This window comes from Martes martes (assembly GCF_963455335.1).
Source record: "Martes martes genome assembly, chromosome: 16".
In the NCBI taxonomy this organism is placed as follows: Eukaryota; Metazoa; Chordata; class Mammalia; order Carnivora; family Mustelidae; genus Martes; species Martes martes.
The window spans coordinates 48,130,323-48,144,291 of NC_137904.1; the positions used below are offsets into that span (position 1 = coordinate 48,130,323).

At 37.7% G+C, this 13,969-nt stretch overlaps 1 protein-coding gene across 1 annotated transcript in view; it reads right to left on the reverse strand.

The window, feature by feature from the left end:
* Positions 1–13,969, reverse strand: part of NSF (N-ethylmaleimide sensitive factor, vesicle fusing ATPase) — a gene marked incomplete at its 5' end in the record, with an annotated part of 149,338 nt that overhangs the window by 47,505 nt on the left and 87,864 nt on the right. The window contains 5 exon segments of the mRNA XM_080826861.1: positions 281–437; positions 2,560–2,655; positions 10,774–10,961; positions 11,097–11,171; positions 11,951–12,116. Of these exon segments, the coding sequence (XP_080682987.1) occupies positions 281–437; positions 2,560–2,655; positions 10,774–10,961; positions 11,097–11,171; positions 11,951–12,116 (682 nt within the window).

Consider the following 13,969-nt stretch of genomic DNA (forward strand, 5'->3'; position numbering starts at 1 on the left):
AAAAAAAAAAAATAAAGAAAACCTTAAAAAAAAAAAAAAAAAAAAAGAAAACTAGTTGCTATCATTCATCAGTGACATTCTACCCCAAGAAAATTTTCATTTACACACAATATTGTTACATAGACTGGATTACTATTTTTAGATCATGAATAGATTTAGAATAGAAAATAATTCATTTTTCTGGAATGTGCTAAATAACTTTGTAAAAGTGGGTGTTTAGTTTTTTGGGTTTTTGTTTTTGTTTTTTTACTTTTAATGCCATCTGCTCATTCTTTCTCACCTTCCAAAAGGACGCTAACCAGTGGTGTGCGGTCACTATTTTTAGTCTGCTGAACCAGCAGCTCCCCATCTTCTAGAACTCGTGTAACTGGATCACCCCATTTGATAATACCATTCATAATGTAACTTGCATAATCCTCTTGGTTTGTGCCAAATGCCTATGGAGGAAAAGGATAATTTAAAGCATTCTGGGTGTCAGTACAAAAACTAAAATACTTAAACGTACAAAAGATGAGTAGTAATTCCTACACACTAAAAGTGCTGAGCAATAGCCCATATTAATGTAAAAAGCTTAAAAAGCAAATAAAACCAAAAACAAAAAACCCATTATTTTATAATTTCTCATTTATCCTTTTACCTAGTGGTTAGGGGAGTTACCTTGGGTGACTTAATGGAATAAAACATAGATTCTATGGTCAGATTCTACAAGAGCCCACGCCCTCATAATCTCTGAGAAAGGGTAGTTTCAATGTACTTGTTTCTGTAAGGAGTACGATGGATGTAGCCTTCTGTTAAGAACAAAGAGAAAAAGAGGTCACGGACTTAGAAATCAGAAGCAGTTGGCTCAGCAGACGGAGATACTATCCTCACACTGACTATAGGTGTCTTGGATTAAAATGGGAAATGAAATGGTAATGAGAAGATCTTGTCCACATCAGCTAGGTAGCAGGGGACATAAGTTAAATGGCACCAAGTTAAGCCTAGGTTTGTAAACATAAGATTTACAAGGAGGTAGAAATTGGCAGCTATACTGAAAGACTAAAGTATGAGAAAATGGAAATAAAAGCAATTACTATATATAATCATCTTAAGTGTGCTCGCTACATTTTAGAGCTTAAGTCACATCCCTCTTCATTTTCAACTTCTACTTTCACATTGTAACTCCCATCAAACCAGCTACCAAGAGGAGTCAATAATGTTAGAACTTAGTGACTTAATTGAATTTTGTTTTCATAAGGTTAACAAGTGAAGAAAAGAGTAGGAAAACCCAACATAATCTAAGGTCACACACTTTGAGATTTTCAAATTTTAAAAAATTATCACAACTCTCAAAAAGTCAATTTTTCATTACCCAACATATGGAATGATGTTAACATTAGGACTTACACCTCACAGAAAGTCATTCTCTGTAATACTGTCTCTTAACAATACACTGTGGTTTCGTTACTCTGCTACTTTGCCACCAAATCACTCTGCAGACCACCCTCTCGTCCATGCACACACTAGTCTTTTGATTCCTGAATACAGAGATAAGTTATCATTCCCTGGTTTGGATATGGGAAACTGAATGGCCCTATAAAAAGTTATAAAGGAGGAGCCTAGGAAGTATTGGTTGAATGGCTACTGTAGGAAATAGGCAGACAATCCAAGTACAAGTACATGGTCCAAGCCTCACAAGAGCAGCAGCGAGATACCTGAACCAGGAACAGTGACCACCCCAGCCTAACCATATGTAGGAGTCTTCCTTACTTATCCTGTCCTTTTATTTTCTGTTTTATCCCCCAGATCTGTGCAATAAATAAAAGTAAGTTATTAATTACTTAAGTAATTTATCTTAGTTTCCCCTTCCTGGTAGCCAAAATATTTTCATTAAAAAAAATCTTGGGATAAATCAGTCAGGCTGGGCTTTAATATTTTCGCTAACTATTACAAATGACAGCAGCAAAAGCTTAAATCATTTCCATTGTTCAGTAACTTTTGAAAGTAATTATTTTATATTTAAAAGACACAATTACCATAAAGTAGACAGGGCTAAAACAAATTGACTTTTGTCTTTAAAGGAGATACTCGCAACAAATAATTATTGTTAAGACTATATAAGGAACTTATGCAGACCAAATAAAAGTAAAGAATAAGCAATACAGCAGAAACATAGGCAAAAGACACGAATAGCATTTCACAGAAGACACTCGTATGGCCAATAAACATATGGAAAGATGCTTAACTTATAAGTAATCAGTGAGGTACAAATCAAGACCAAAATGAGATCTCATTTTACATCCAACTGAATGGCAAAAGTTAAGTTTGACAAGACCCAGTGTTATGAGAGGGCACTCTCCCTATCCTGAGAAATAGTTTCAATTAAGTACTGATTAATTACCCAGTCACCAGCATTGATGTGCAAATGTTTCTCATATAGGACACTTCCAATATTGAGATTTCTGGTTTTTAAAAGTACGTATGATATAACCTTACAGAATATTGTGCAAAATGGCATTTACTTTTCTCGTGGATTATGATTATTTTTTGGCTTATCCATCACTCAGTATCCATACTCACTGGTTTGATATCATTCTCCAAAGAAGCAAGGAAGTCTCCTCTTGTCACCTGCAGGCTCTCTGCTTTCTCCATGTCCACTTCTACCTTGGTACTGGCCTAATGAGAAATGAAAACAAAATGTAAGGACTTCCAAGATATAAGAATATTTTTGGTCTAAGAGTGTAATGCCTGAGGACTTAAAAGGTGTCTTTTCACAGACAAAAAAAAAAATCTCTCTCAAATTCACAAACATACATAACCTTTGCCTGAACAAATCTGCTTCTAGGAGTTTATCCCATGAATATATCCACAAATGTATGCAAAGTTATATATATATATCAGGGTATCTATTAGAGTAATTTATAATAACAGAAGATTAGAAGCAAATTAAATGTCTAGCAAGAGGGCACCAGTTAAGTAAATTATGACACATTTGACCAAAGAATGCTGGATAGCTTCCCCTTCCCCTCAACAAATAAGGCACAAAGAGAGGAAAATACATGCTAAGAGTCTCTAAGAACAGTGGTTCTCTTCCTTGGCTGCATACCAGCATAATCTCTAGAGCCTTTAAAGAGATACAGAAGCCCAGCCCCACTCCTTTCAGGATTTTGATCTAACAGGTCCAACAGAGGGTCCATACATTTATATTTTCATAAAGTGCCACAGGTGATTCTGATGCTCAAGTAGGTTTGTGAACCATTATTCTAGAAGACCAAGGTCCTACAACTTTGATTTGTAGTTATACTTTGTGGTTGAGAAACCATGTGCCAGCTCCAAATATTCTGCTTACTGCACCTGGAGCCTACACTTAGAACAGACATCTGGAGAAGCATCAAGGCCTTTATCAGCACTTGGAGCTGCCTGGACCTGATGAGTGACTGAGATACCAACACGCTTTTTAATGCGACTGGGCTCACTCCCAATAGCACAAGGCAAGTGAGTCTAATTTTAAAATGGCACTGCGTTTTTTAAAGAAGGTATCTTCCAAAAAAAATCTGACTGTAAAACAATAGTATATTAAGCAATATCAACCTTTCATTGATTTCTATAAAATATGACTCATGTTCCTTTAGGAACAGATTGCTGAGACAAACGAAATGACAGACATTTTGTAAAAAATCAGCCTTATGGGATAAAAGGAACTATGTCAGGAAACTGGATCAAGATGGCAAACAGAACGTATTTATTTATCTCCCTTCCTGCCCCAAATCCCATGAAATGACATAGTGAAAGAGAAAGGTTAAGAAGCATGGCAGATCTATCCAGAAATTTAACACTGACCCGAGAGGAGTCTCAGAAGGAGAGAAGAGAGAGGTTGATAGAGAAAAAACCAATAAGACAGAAGGAAAAACGTTTTCTGCAGCTGAAAAAGTTGTGTCTTTGCAGTTTAAAAGATTCAATGAGTGCTGATCAGGATGAGTGAAAAAACCCCACATCTGTCTAGACACACTGTTGTAAACTACCAGAACACTAACGGTGAAGAGGAAGTCCCTGAACTTTTTGGGAAACAAAAACAGGTTACCTGCACAGAAACCAGAATAAAACTGGTGTATCTCTCACCAGCAACACTAGAAACTAGAAGACAAGGTAACTAAATGTGGTTTTCAAAAATACATCCAGTCATCTCCCTTAGAAAAGGATTCTCACATGCACTTGGGGAGGTAAAGGCGAGCACTTTCACAACAGTATTACTTACAGTTTCAGGCACCAGAGACATCAGAAGAGAAAACTGACAGGGTTCCTGCTCTCGTGGATCTTACATTTTAAATTATGTTACGATATTCTAGAATACTGTGCATTTGTCCAAAATAATAAAGACTTACATATGCTGACATGGAAAGCTAAGCAAGATACATTGTCAAGTGAAAAACAAAAACTGCAGTGTAATTCTATTATTTTTTTAAAGCATATAAATACATGAATGTAAATGTAAGGAAAACAGACTATGCAGATATAACCCAAACGCTGGCTACCTCTGTAGACAGAAAGAGAAAGGGTATTGGAGACAGCCTTTCTCACTTTTCCCTCAATCACTTGGCATCCTTGAATCTTCTACAAAGAGAATGTATTCATACAGGACTTCTATATTTTTTTAAAAATAACAAATAATATTTGAATAGATATAATAAAAGATCCTATTTAAATACAGAAAACAATTAGCATTTAAATTATTAATAGGGTTTTCACTGATACCTGTTAGGCATTTGACAAATATTAACCATATTTGGGGTACTTGGGTGGCTCAGTCTGTTGAGCATCCAACTGTTGGTTTCGGCTTGGGTCATGACCTTGGGATCCCGGGATCCAGCCCCATGTCAGGCTCCACGCTTGGCGTGGGTTCTCCTTGAGAAATTCCTTCTCTCTCTGCCTGCCCTTCTGCTCCTTCCCCTACTCGTGCTCTCACAAATAAATAAAACCTTAAAAAAATATTAACCACGGGGTGCCTGGGTGGCTCAGTGGGTTAAAGCCTCTGTCTTTGGCTTGGGTCATGGTCCCGGGGTCCTGGAATCGAGCCCCGCATCGGGCTCTCTGCTTGGCGGGGAGCCTGCTTCCTCCTCTTTTTCTGCCTACTTGTGATCTCTGTCTGTCAACTAGATAAATAAAAATCTTAAAAAAAAATATTAACCACATTTATTTGACATTTCTAAGTTAAAGAAAGGAAATAGTGTTATAGGAAACATGTACCTCTATGAAAAAAATTATAGTGCTCAGTTCATAATATATAAATCTCTACAGTGCTTTGTAGTTTATTTATTTTTATTTAAAATACTTTATTTATCTTATTTGAGTGCAAGAGAGAGCAAGCACAAGCTAGGTGGGGGTTGGTGGACAGACAGAGGGAGAGGGAGAAGCAGGTTGCCCGCTGAGCAGGGAGCCCAATGTGGGGCTCAATCCCAGGACTCTGGGATCATGACCTGGGCTAAAGGCAGATGCTTAACTGACTGAGCCACCCAAGTACCCCAGTGCTTTATAGTTTATAAAGTATGTTCATATACATTGTCATATACATTCATCATACCCATTATCTATTTTATCCTTATACAAGCCTCAAAGTTTTCTTAAATTAAGGGTAGGATAATTTAACTAAGGGTAGATATAAGACTTCCTTCCGAGGTAATCCTATATAAAGGCTTTAACTCTGATTAAAACTTTCCAACACATCTTAAAAAGGATTCTACAAGGTGTCAACTCTCAGGTCAAAGTGAACAAGGAGCTCTGATAGAATCATGTTAAAACCCCAGTGAAGCCTCCAGTCTCCAGCTTCATTCCCAATGTCCCCTTCTGTATATAGCCCTGAGTTTCTACTATGACATTTCGTGTTTTGATTTCCTCTGCTGGTGAAAGTGAACTCAAATGATGAAACATATAGCCATATGAGGGGAAAATCTTAACTTTTGACATTTGCCAAAAAATATGATAGATTTTAGGACTGAAGCTGTGTGAAACTTGTCTTTTTATTATTAAGAAAGGACTCACCTGATGAATTAAAAGTGAATTAAGATGGCTGGGGGAGAGTTATTTTAGAGCAAGTTTTAGGCACGCCAGGAATTTTAGAAGTTACCCAACTGTAAATAACCAATATTATAATTATAAATTATTCCTGCCTATTCATTAAGTTTTCTAAGGACGTCTCTTAGCTAACTTTTACTATTTTATCAAAATTAGTAAAATCTAATTTTAAAATATTCTACAATTCTGAATTTTTACTCATTCAGAAAACCTTTTCTCTTTTGTCTGAATTACTGTGATTTTTTTCCTGCATTTTATTTATAACGGCTAATCAATATAGAAGAGGCAACATCTTTCAGCTTATACCTGCAAAAACTAATAAACTTGTATTTCAACACTAGCAAATATCAAGTGGTCACCCTTAAATTTCATAACCTTTTAAATCTGACCTTTCAAAGTTCTTATCATTCCTCTTAAATTAAGGGTAGAATGACCTTAATCAATCAAAATTCTACAGAAAACAAGAAATAATTTTATTGAAATTCTGCAAGCGTAAATCAGGGCTTTGATTCAAGTAGAGTGTTGTGTGCTGTTGTGTGAGTGCATGTCCTCAATTTACCTCCTTACAACCGATTACAGCACAAGAAATTTGGGTTATGAATCTTTTCTACCTGAAGCAGAAATTCCTTTCAAGAAAAAAACAACCAAATGTCACATGAATTTCAGTTGCCCACAAACATGGGTTCAAGTACAAATGACATGAACATCAGGTGTTTATGACTGGATTTTCTCCATGTTTCAGAAAACTTGGAAAAAAAACACCCCAAACAGTCTAACAGGGAAGACTTGTTTAGCTGAGTGTACCTGACTTTATTCAAGCCTAAATCTTTTGAAAAGGATGCAAAATAAAACCGATCATGGCTTTTTATAATACAAAGAAAGGAAAGTAGAACAAACAATTAAATGCTGTGGATGTTTTAAAATTGTATAACTATATGAGGCCATAAGCTTCAAATTAAATACTTACGTATCACTCACTACTAGTGAAGCTATGAACATCTCCAACAATGGAAGCATTACAACTGTATGCCTTTTGTTCAGCTGAGGAGTCTTGTTGGGAAAACAGTGTTTCAAGATGTTTGACAACACAGATTTTTGAAAACATAGAAAAGAAAATAAATGTTCACATTATTTCTTCTTGGGAGCTAGGGTTAGTGTCCTTTAAATCCTTCTCTTCCCTGAAGTGCCTGAACAGTCCCTTGTATTAGATATTCTATTGATACTGAAAAAAAATTAAAAGCTCTTTGATATAAAAGATATTGATCACAAGTCAATATACATTACCTTAAGTTTAAAAGTAACCACATGAGAAAAGAGAAGGCAAGCATATCAACTATTTGCACTACTTTTTACTTGCAAAAAAAAAATTTTTTTTAAGATTTTATTTATTTATTTGACAGACAGAGATCATAAGTAGGCAAAGAGGCAGGCAGAGAGGGTGGGGGAGGCAGGCTCCCTGCTGAGCAGAGAGCCGGATGTGGGGCTCGATCCCAGGTTCCCGGACCATGACCTGAGCTGAAGGCAGAGGCTTTAACCCACTGAGCCACCCAGGTACCCCTTTACTTGCAAATCTTAAGGATATATATTCTGTACAGTTGTAACTAATATTTACAATGGAAAAAATTATAACTGTGAACAGTCAACAAATTCAGAAACTCAGGCATTGGAAAGGATATATATGGTTCTCAAATTAGTCAATAATAACAAAAATCTAAATAATTAACTTTCATATGGTTTGTAAGGCACTTTCATATATAATATTTGATTTTCACAAAAACCTGATGAGGTAAGTAGTTATTTCCCCTTGACAGAAATAAGAAAGTCAGGGGTGCCTGGGTGGCTCAGTTGGCTAAGCGTCTACCTTTCAGCTCAGGTCATGAACCCAGGGTTCTGGGATCGAACCTGCTTGCAAGGGGCCTGCTTCTCCCCCCAACCCCCCAGCGCGTGCTCTCTAATAAATAAATTTTTAAAATCTTAAAAAAAATTAAAAAGAAATGAAAAAGTGAAAAAAGTGTAATCCATAGCCACACCTTCTGACTATAAAACCTGTGATCTCTCCACCACTACTTGGTGCTTTGTGTGTAGATAAATCCAATATATACTTGAAGAAACGCATGTTTCTTAGTGAAAGAATGGTTTAGAATGACATTTTGAGATAGGACTATTGTGGTAAAAATGACAAGTGACTAAGAGAAAAATCCAGTGGCCATTGGCTAGGAAAGCTTTGATAATACACCAGTCACTGTGGATTATACCAAGATGCACCGATGTGGCCTAAGATGAAAGAGCAGTATGGTGGGGAACAATCCTCACATCATTTACACAATTTTTCTTGAGTGCCCATCACTTCTAAGATATTTCTTATGGCAAGAAGAAAGGACGGGAGAATGAATAGATGATGGATGGCCCCATTCTAGAAAGGACCCAATACTGGATTTCCACACTACCCTGACCTCTGGCAGTCCTGAGCTAGAACAAAGTCACTTCTATTATGTAGGGAAATTGTGACTCATGGGTAGAGCTTGATTCAGAATACATACATCAGTTTACTAATTTTAGAAACACTTACCAAACACCTGCTATGTTCTCAGTATTTAGACCTATTTGGGGCACTGTGGGATATTCAGACACGAATAAGATATGGACTTAAAGTCTAGAACAGGGATTGGCAAACTTTTTCTGTAAAGAATGCGACAATAAATATTTTAGGCTTTGGGGGCCATGCAATCCTTGTTGCAAATACTCAAACTCTACCATTGTAGCATGAAAGCAGCCACTGACAACGTACACATAAATGGGTGTGCTCCCCCAAAACTTTATTTATAAAAGTTGGTGGTGAGCTGGATATGGCTCATGGGTCACAGTCCTCGGGTTAGAACCAGTGATAGGATGTTCCCAACCCAACTCTACTCCCATCAATACTCCACTCGACACAGATGCCAGAGTGAGCTTATGTTTTAACACTATGTCGCTGCTTTTCTTAAAACTCTTCAATGGCTTAGCACTACTCGCAGGAAAAAAGTCCATACTTCTTAGCACAATACAAAAGGCTCTTTGTGCTCTATTCCCTGCTTCAGTCTCCTAGACTTATTCCCCACAATGTCTCCCTCTACCTCCCCTCCCCTACCTTTTATGCTGAAGGGATACTGAATTACCCTAAAACACCACGCTATTTTGTGCTTCTGTTCCTTTGCCTTCTACCTAAATGTCCTACCCCTCCAAGAGATGCGTTCACCCAGAAATGTCTCTGCGGAGCACACTCTCACACCACGAGCTGACCACATCTAATACCCTTTCACTTCCTTATGTCTCCTGTCCTGGCCGTTACTGAAGGCGGAGATGAAACCTCAGGCTGCACAGGGTAGGCGGTTTACCTCTTCCAGGTGTAGCGTTCGTTGCCAGCACAGTGTCTGGCATAGAGAAGGTGCTAGATAAAGCTACTGTGAACCAAAGTGAACCGCAAGTATCTTAAGTGATACGTTAGTATTTCAAGAAGGAAGACAATACATCCGTCTTAAAGGAGACAATCAGAAAAGGTGTGAAGAAAGTGGTGGAGTCTGAACTAGGTATTAAAGAGAAGTAAACATAGAGGGTAAAGACTTCTGCCAAAGCAGAGAAGTGAAAAAATAAATTAATGTCTGACCACCAATGAGGATTTCAGTTTGGCTAAAGTATGAAGAATAACTGGGAACACCTATGGAAAGGCCTGTTTAGGGTCAGATCTAGAGGACCTTAAGGATCGGGCTAAGAAGTCTGTACTTTGTTCTGAAACGTTCTGTAGGGTAGAACAGTATGAAACAGGAAAGCTAATCAAACAGAAGGTGGGTACAAACTGAAGGACACTGCCAAGATAGAAGTGACAAAATTTGACAAGCGACTTGATGTAGGACACAGTAGAGTGGCAGGAATTAAAGATATTCCTCAAGTTTTATGCCTGGGAAATTGGGATAAACAGGAAAACAGGAACAGGAAGGAAAGCAATAGAAAAAAAAAAAGACAGTGAATTTGGTTTTGGAATATTAAATTTGAGACCTGATAAAACATCGAGGTAGATGTATTTTGTGTAAATCTGAAAGTGGGAGAAAGCAGCTTTCAAGAGATGAAGACATACATCTGGGAGGCATCCATCTATCCCTGAAGAGAACGGATGGTAAAGACTCAAAAGCACTTTCTCAACATAGAAGTATCCTGGTATGTCTTCCTATCATGGTATCAATAACATTATTGTACTCATTTAGAAACATGTCTATCCGCCTGACTCGCAATTCCTCGAGGGCAGAGGTCGTGGTTCATCATCTTTGTGTCTCCAGTTTAATACTCAGAAAACAGGTATTTCAGTGTATGGGCTGAACGGAAGCAGCCCCCATAATTCGAGCACTGCAGAAAAACCCAACTTCCTATGACATGTTACAACTCAACACAGTACAAAGATTAAAAATCAAACTCTTCCAACTCTTCATCGTCACATGTTTGTATCCGATGGTGGCAACCCGAAGCAGAAGTGTTCATGGTTACCCTGGGGCAGAGGCCGCCACCCTCTGCTTCCTGCCACTCTGAACTTGGGCAGCGGACAATTCTTATTCCTTTTATCATGTCTCTTCTCTGTCAAAAGTCAGCACTACCACAGCCCTTGGCAGGTTTGAAAGGCAAGAGAAAGAACACTGACAATGACACTGAGCACTGAGAGAGCTGCAGATCCCTAACGCGCTAGTGGACGTTCCTGACCTTGATGTGTCGGTTCATAGCGGTGGACTGTGCGGCCCGCACCAGCCCCTCCAGTTCAGCACCGCTGAAATTCTTGGTCTCCACAGCCAGTTCTTTAATGTCTACGTCGGCAGAGAGTAACTGATGCCCTCTCATCCTTGCGGTATGGATGTGAAGGATCTGTAGTCGACCTTTCTCATCTGGTAAGCCTGGTACAATTGAAAATAAAATAGAAGTTATTACAATCCTAATGCTTTTCTTATAGGTATTTAAGCATGTAAACACTGTGCTCCTCGTGATACACAACTTTTCTAACCAACGTTAGGTCACAGCACTCTGCCTACCTATCTCCATTTTAACTTCCAGTCTTCCAGGTCGAAGGAGAGCCTCATCTATCAGGTCTGGTCTGTTGGTCATTCCTGAGCACAGATTTCAAAACAAAACAAAAGTTCAAAAGTAAGATAAAATGTCCCTTCAGGATATGTAAGAATAGTAATTTCTCAGACAAGCTAAGATATTTTATAAAGGTCAAATGGAAAACCAATTATTCTCAAATAAAAATACCATTTGTTCTTGATCTGTTCTAATGGAAATACCTGAAGACTCCGCTTTAGTATTTCACTATCCTGCCAATGGAATATAAATGTAATGACAACTTCAAGGTTCAGGGAGTTCAGAGGTTCAGAGAGGCTAAGTAACCTGTCAAAGTGAGGAGGGACAATGTGAACATGATTTGCCCTCTCCTTTTCTGTAGGCCAATGGTTTTCAATCTCCATAAATATCAGAAGTTTTGTCTTGTTTTTTAAAGTCATCTTGGGAGAACCTCAATACATGAAACAGTTAAAAGAAGAAGTTATAATTGGGAGACATGATCTGAAGCTCACTCACAGACCGTGAGGCACCTCTGAGGGCCCCTGGAGGCCTACAGGACGCAGTGTGAAAACCACTGCATTACACTGTGCTGCCTTTTTCATCTTTGAGCTATGAGCATCCACCTATATGAGTCACTGACCCCCATCTTTTATTTGTCCTATTAAGGCCAGACATTAAAATAGGCACTTAAGATACTTCAGTATCACCTGATTCTAATTTGGAAACACGGGCAACACAGTATTAACCATCACCTACACAGACCTTAATTCAGAACCTGTATGTCTAATGTTTTTGAAATCATTTTTTTTTTTTAAAGCAAACATACCAATGACTAAGATGTTGTTCAGCTGCTCTACCCCATCAATTTTGGACAGCAACTGGTTGACGACAGTGTCGTGAACTCCTGTGCTGCCAGCCATGCTCCCTCTCTGCTTGCAGATGGCATCAATTTCATCAAAGATGATGATGTGCAAACCGCTGTTCGCACCAAGCTAGTGAGGGAAGGAATTAGAGTAAAGGTCATAATTTGAATGTATCACTAAACGCACTAGTCAAAAAAGCCGTCACAGATGGCTTTTGCTCCATTTTGACTAATAAATACAGCAGGTATACTCATGGCTTCTACCCTGCCAAAGGTGTTGGAAGTGCATTCTCAGAACTCTACAATCTGAAAAGGCATTCCAGAACCTCATATTTAATAACCATTAAACAAAAATACACATTATATACTAATGAATTGAACAGTCCATCAAATAACAATCTGTTCATTGACATGCATTTCTTATCTCACTATTGGAAAGGAGAACTCATAATTATCAGGTGCCTGTCTTAAGTCAGCGAATGGCAACTCCCTCCCCATTTTCCCTGAGTTTTGGTGAGAACACTGTCCCGGTTGCAGCAGGCTTAACGTTTGTCATATTATATAACAAAGCAGTGACTCTATCTGGAGGTCAACTGGGAAGTGGGCAGATGACAGGAGGAGGTGAACATGGTGAACATGATTCACATGATTCACAAGATTCACATGAAAACAAAGGACTTCTTCCTAACAATAAAGTGAGAATAGAGACATAGTTTGTAGAAAGAGCAGTCAAGGGGGTGCTATTTCTTCCGCATAGTGATTTATTTGAGTTTACTGAAGACAGAGGCATCATTCCAAGAAAACAGTTTGTATATTATAAACTTCTAATAGATTCAAATACTTTCAAATGCTGATAATTCATTAGGTTAACATGGACCCTCTAACAATTTATATTCAAGTACTTAAGTCTCTTATTACAGGAACCAAAGAAGGACGTGTACTCCATAAATCTCTTTCTTTTTTTTAAACAAACAAAAAATCAGGGATTAACAAAACAGGTGAAAATGAATATAACTTATATGGATAATATAAACGATGGGCATAATGAGATTCAGGATTAGATATGGTTGGTATTCATGAAAACTTTGGTAAGGATAGAATGTTGTTTTTTTTTTTCCCAAGAGTTGGGGCTTTTTTACTTCATTATAAAAGCATTAGATGTTAACTGAGCAAAAGTTGTAAAACAAATGGAAGTAAGTTAAAAATAAGTTTTGTCGGGGTGCCTGGGTGGCTCAGTGGGTTAAAGCCTCTGCCTTCGGCTCAGGTCATGATCCCAGGGTTCTGGGATCGAGCCCCGCATCAGGCTCTCTGCTCGGCAGGGGGCCTGCTTCCCTTCCCCTCTCTCTCTGCCTGCCTCTCTGCCTACTTGTGATCTCTCTCTGTCAAATAAATAAATAAAATCTTAAAAAAAATAAAAATAAAAATAAGTTTTGTCATATCACACCTATGATATATACTATATAATACCTAAAGATAAATGCTGTTAACATTCTGTGGATTTATTTCTATATTTTAAATTTACCTTAATTAAAAAATTGGGAACTCACTGCATCTTTATTCTCCTGAACATTAACTATTCTTTGAAAACTGTTTAAAATTGTTATTTTTGTTTCTATTTGCAAAATACATGATCATTATAAAAATGTAGAAAAATACTAAAAAGTGTAAAGAAATCACAATCATCCAACATTCAATCAGCTACAAGTAACTCATATTATTAATTAGGTGCTGTGTAGGTAGTTTGTATCCCTTTTTTCAGTACCGATATTATCTTCAGCCCTTTCACATGGCTATAGATACAACTATGTAATTTTTAATGGCTCCATAATATTTCACTGTATGACTGGCAGCACAGAGAACTCCCCTAACTTCACATTAATTCCTTTCTTTCAGATATTTAATAATTTCTAAATTTTTACTATGATATGTGTTGCTACAATAAACATCGTTTTAAGATTTTATTTTTAAGTAATCTCTACACCA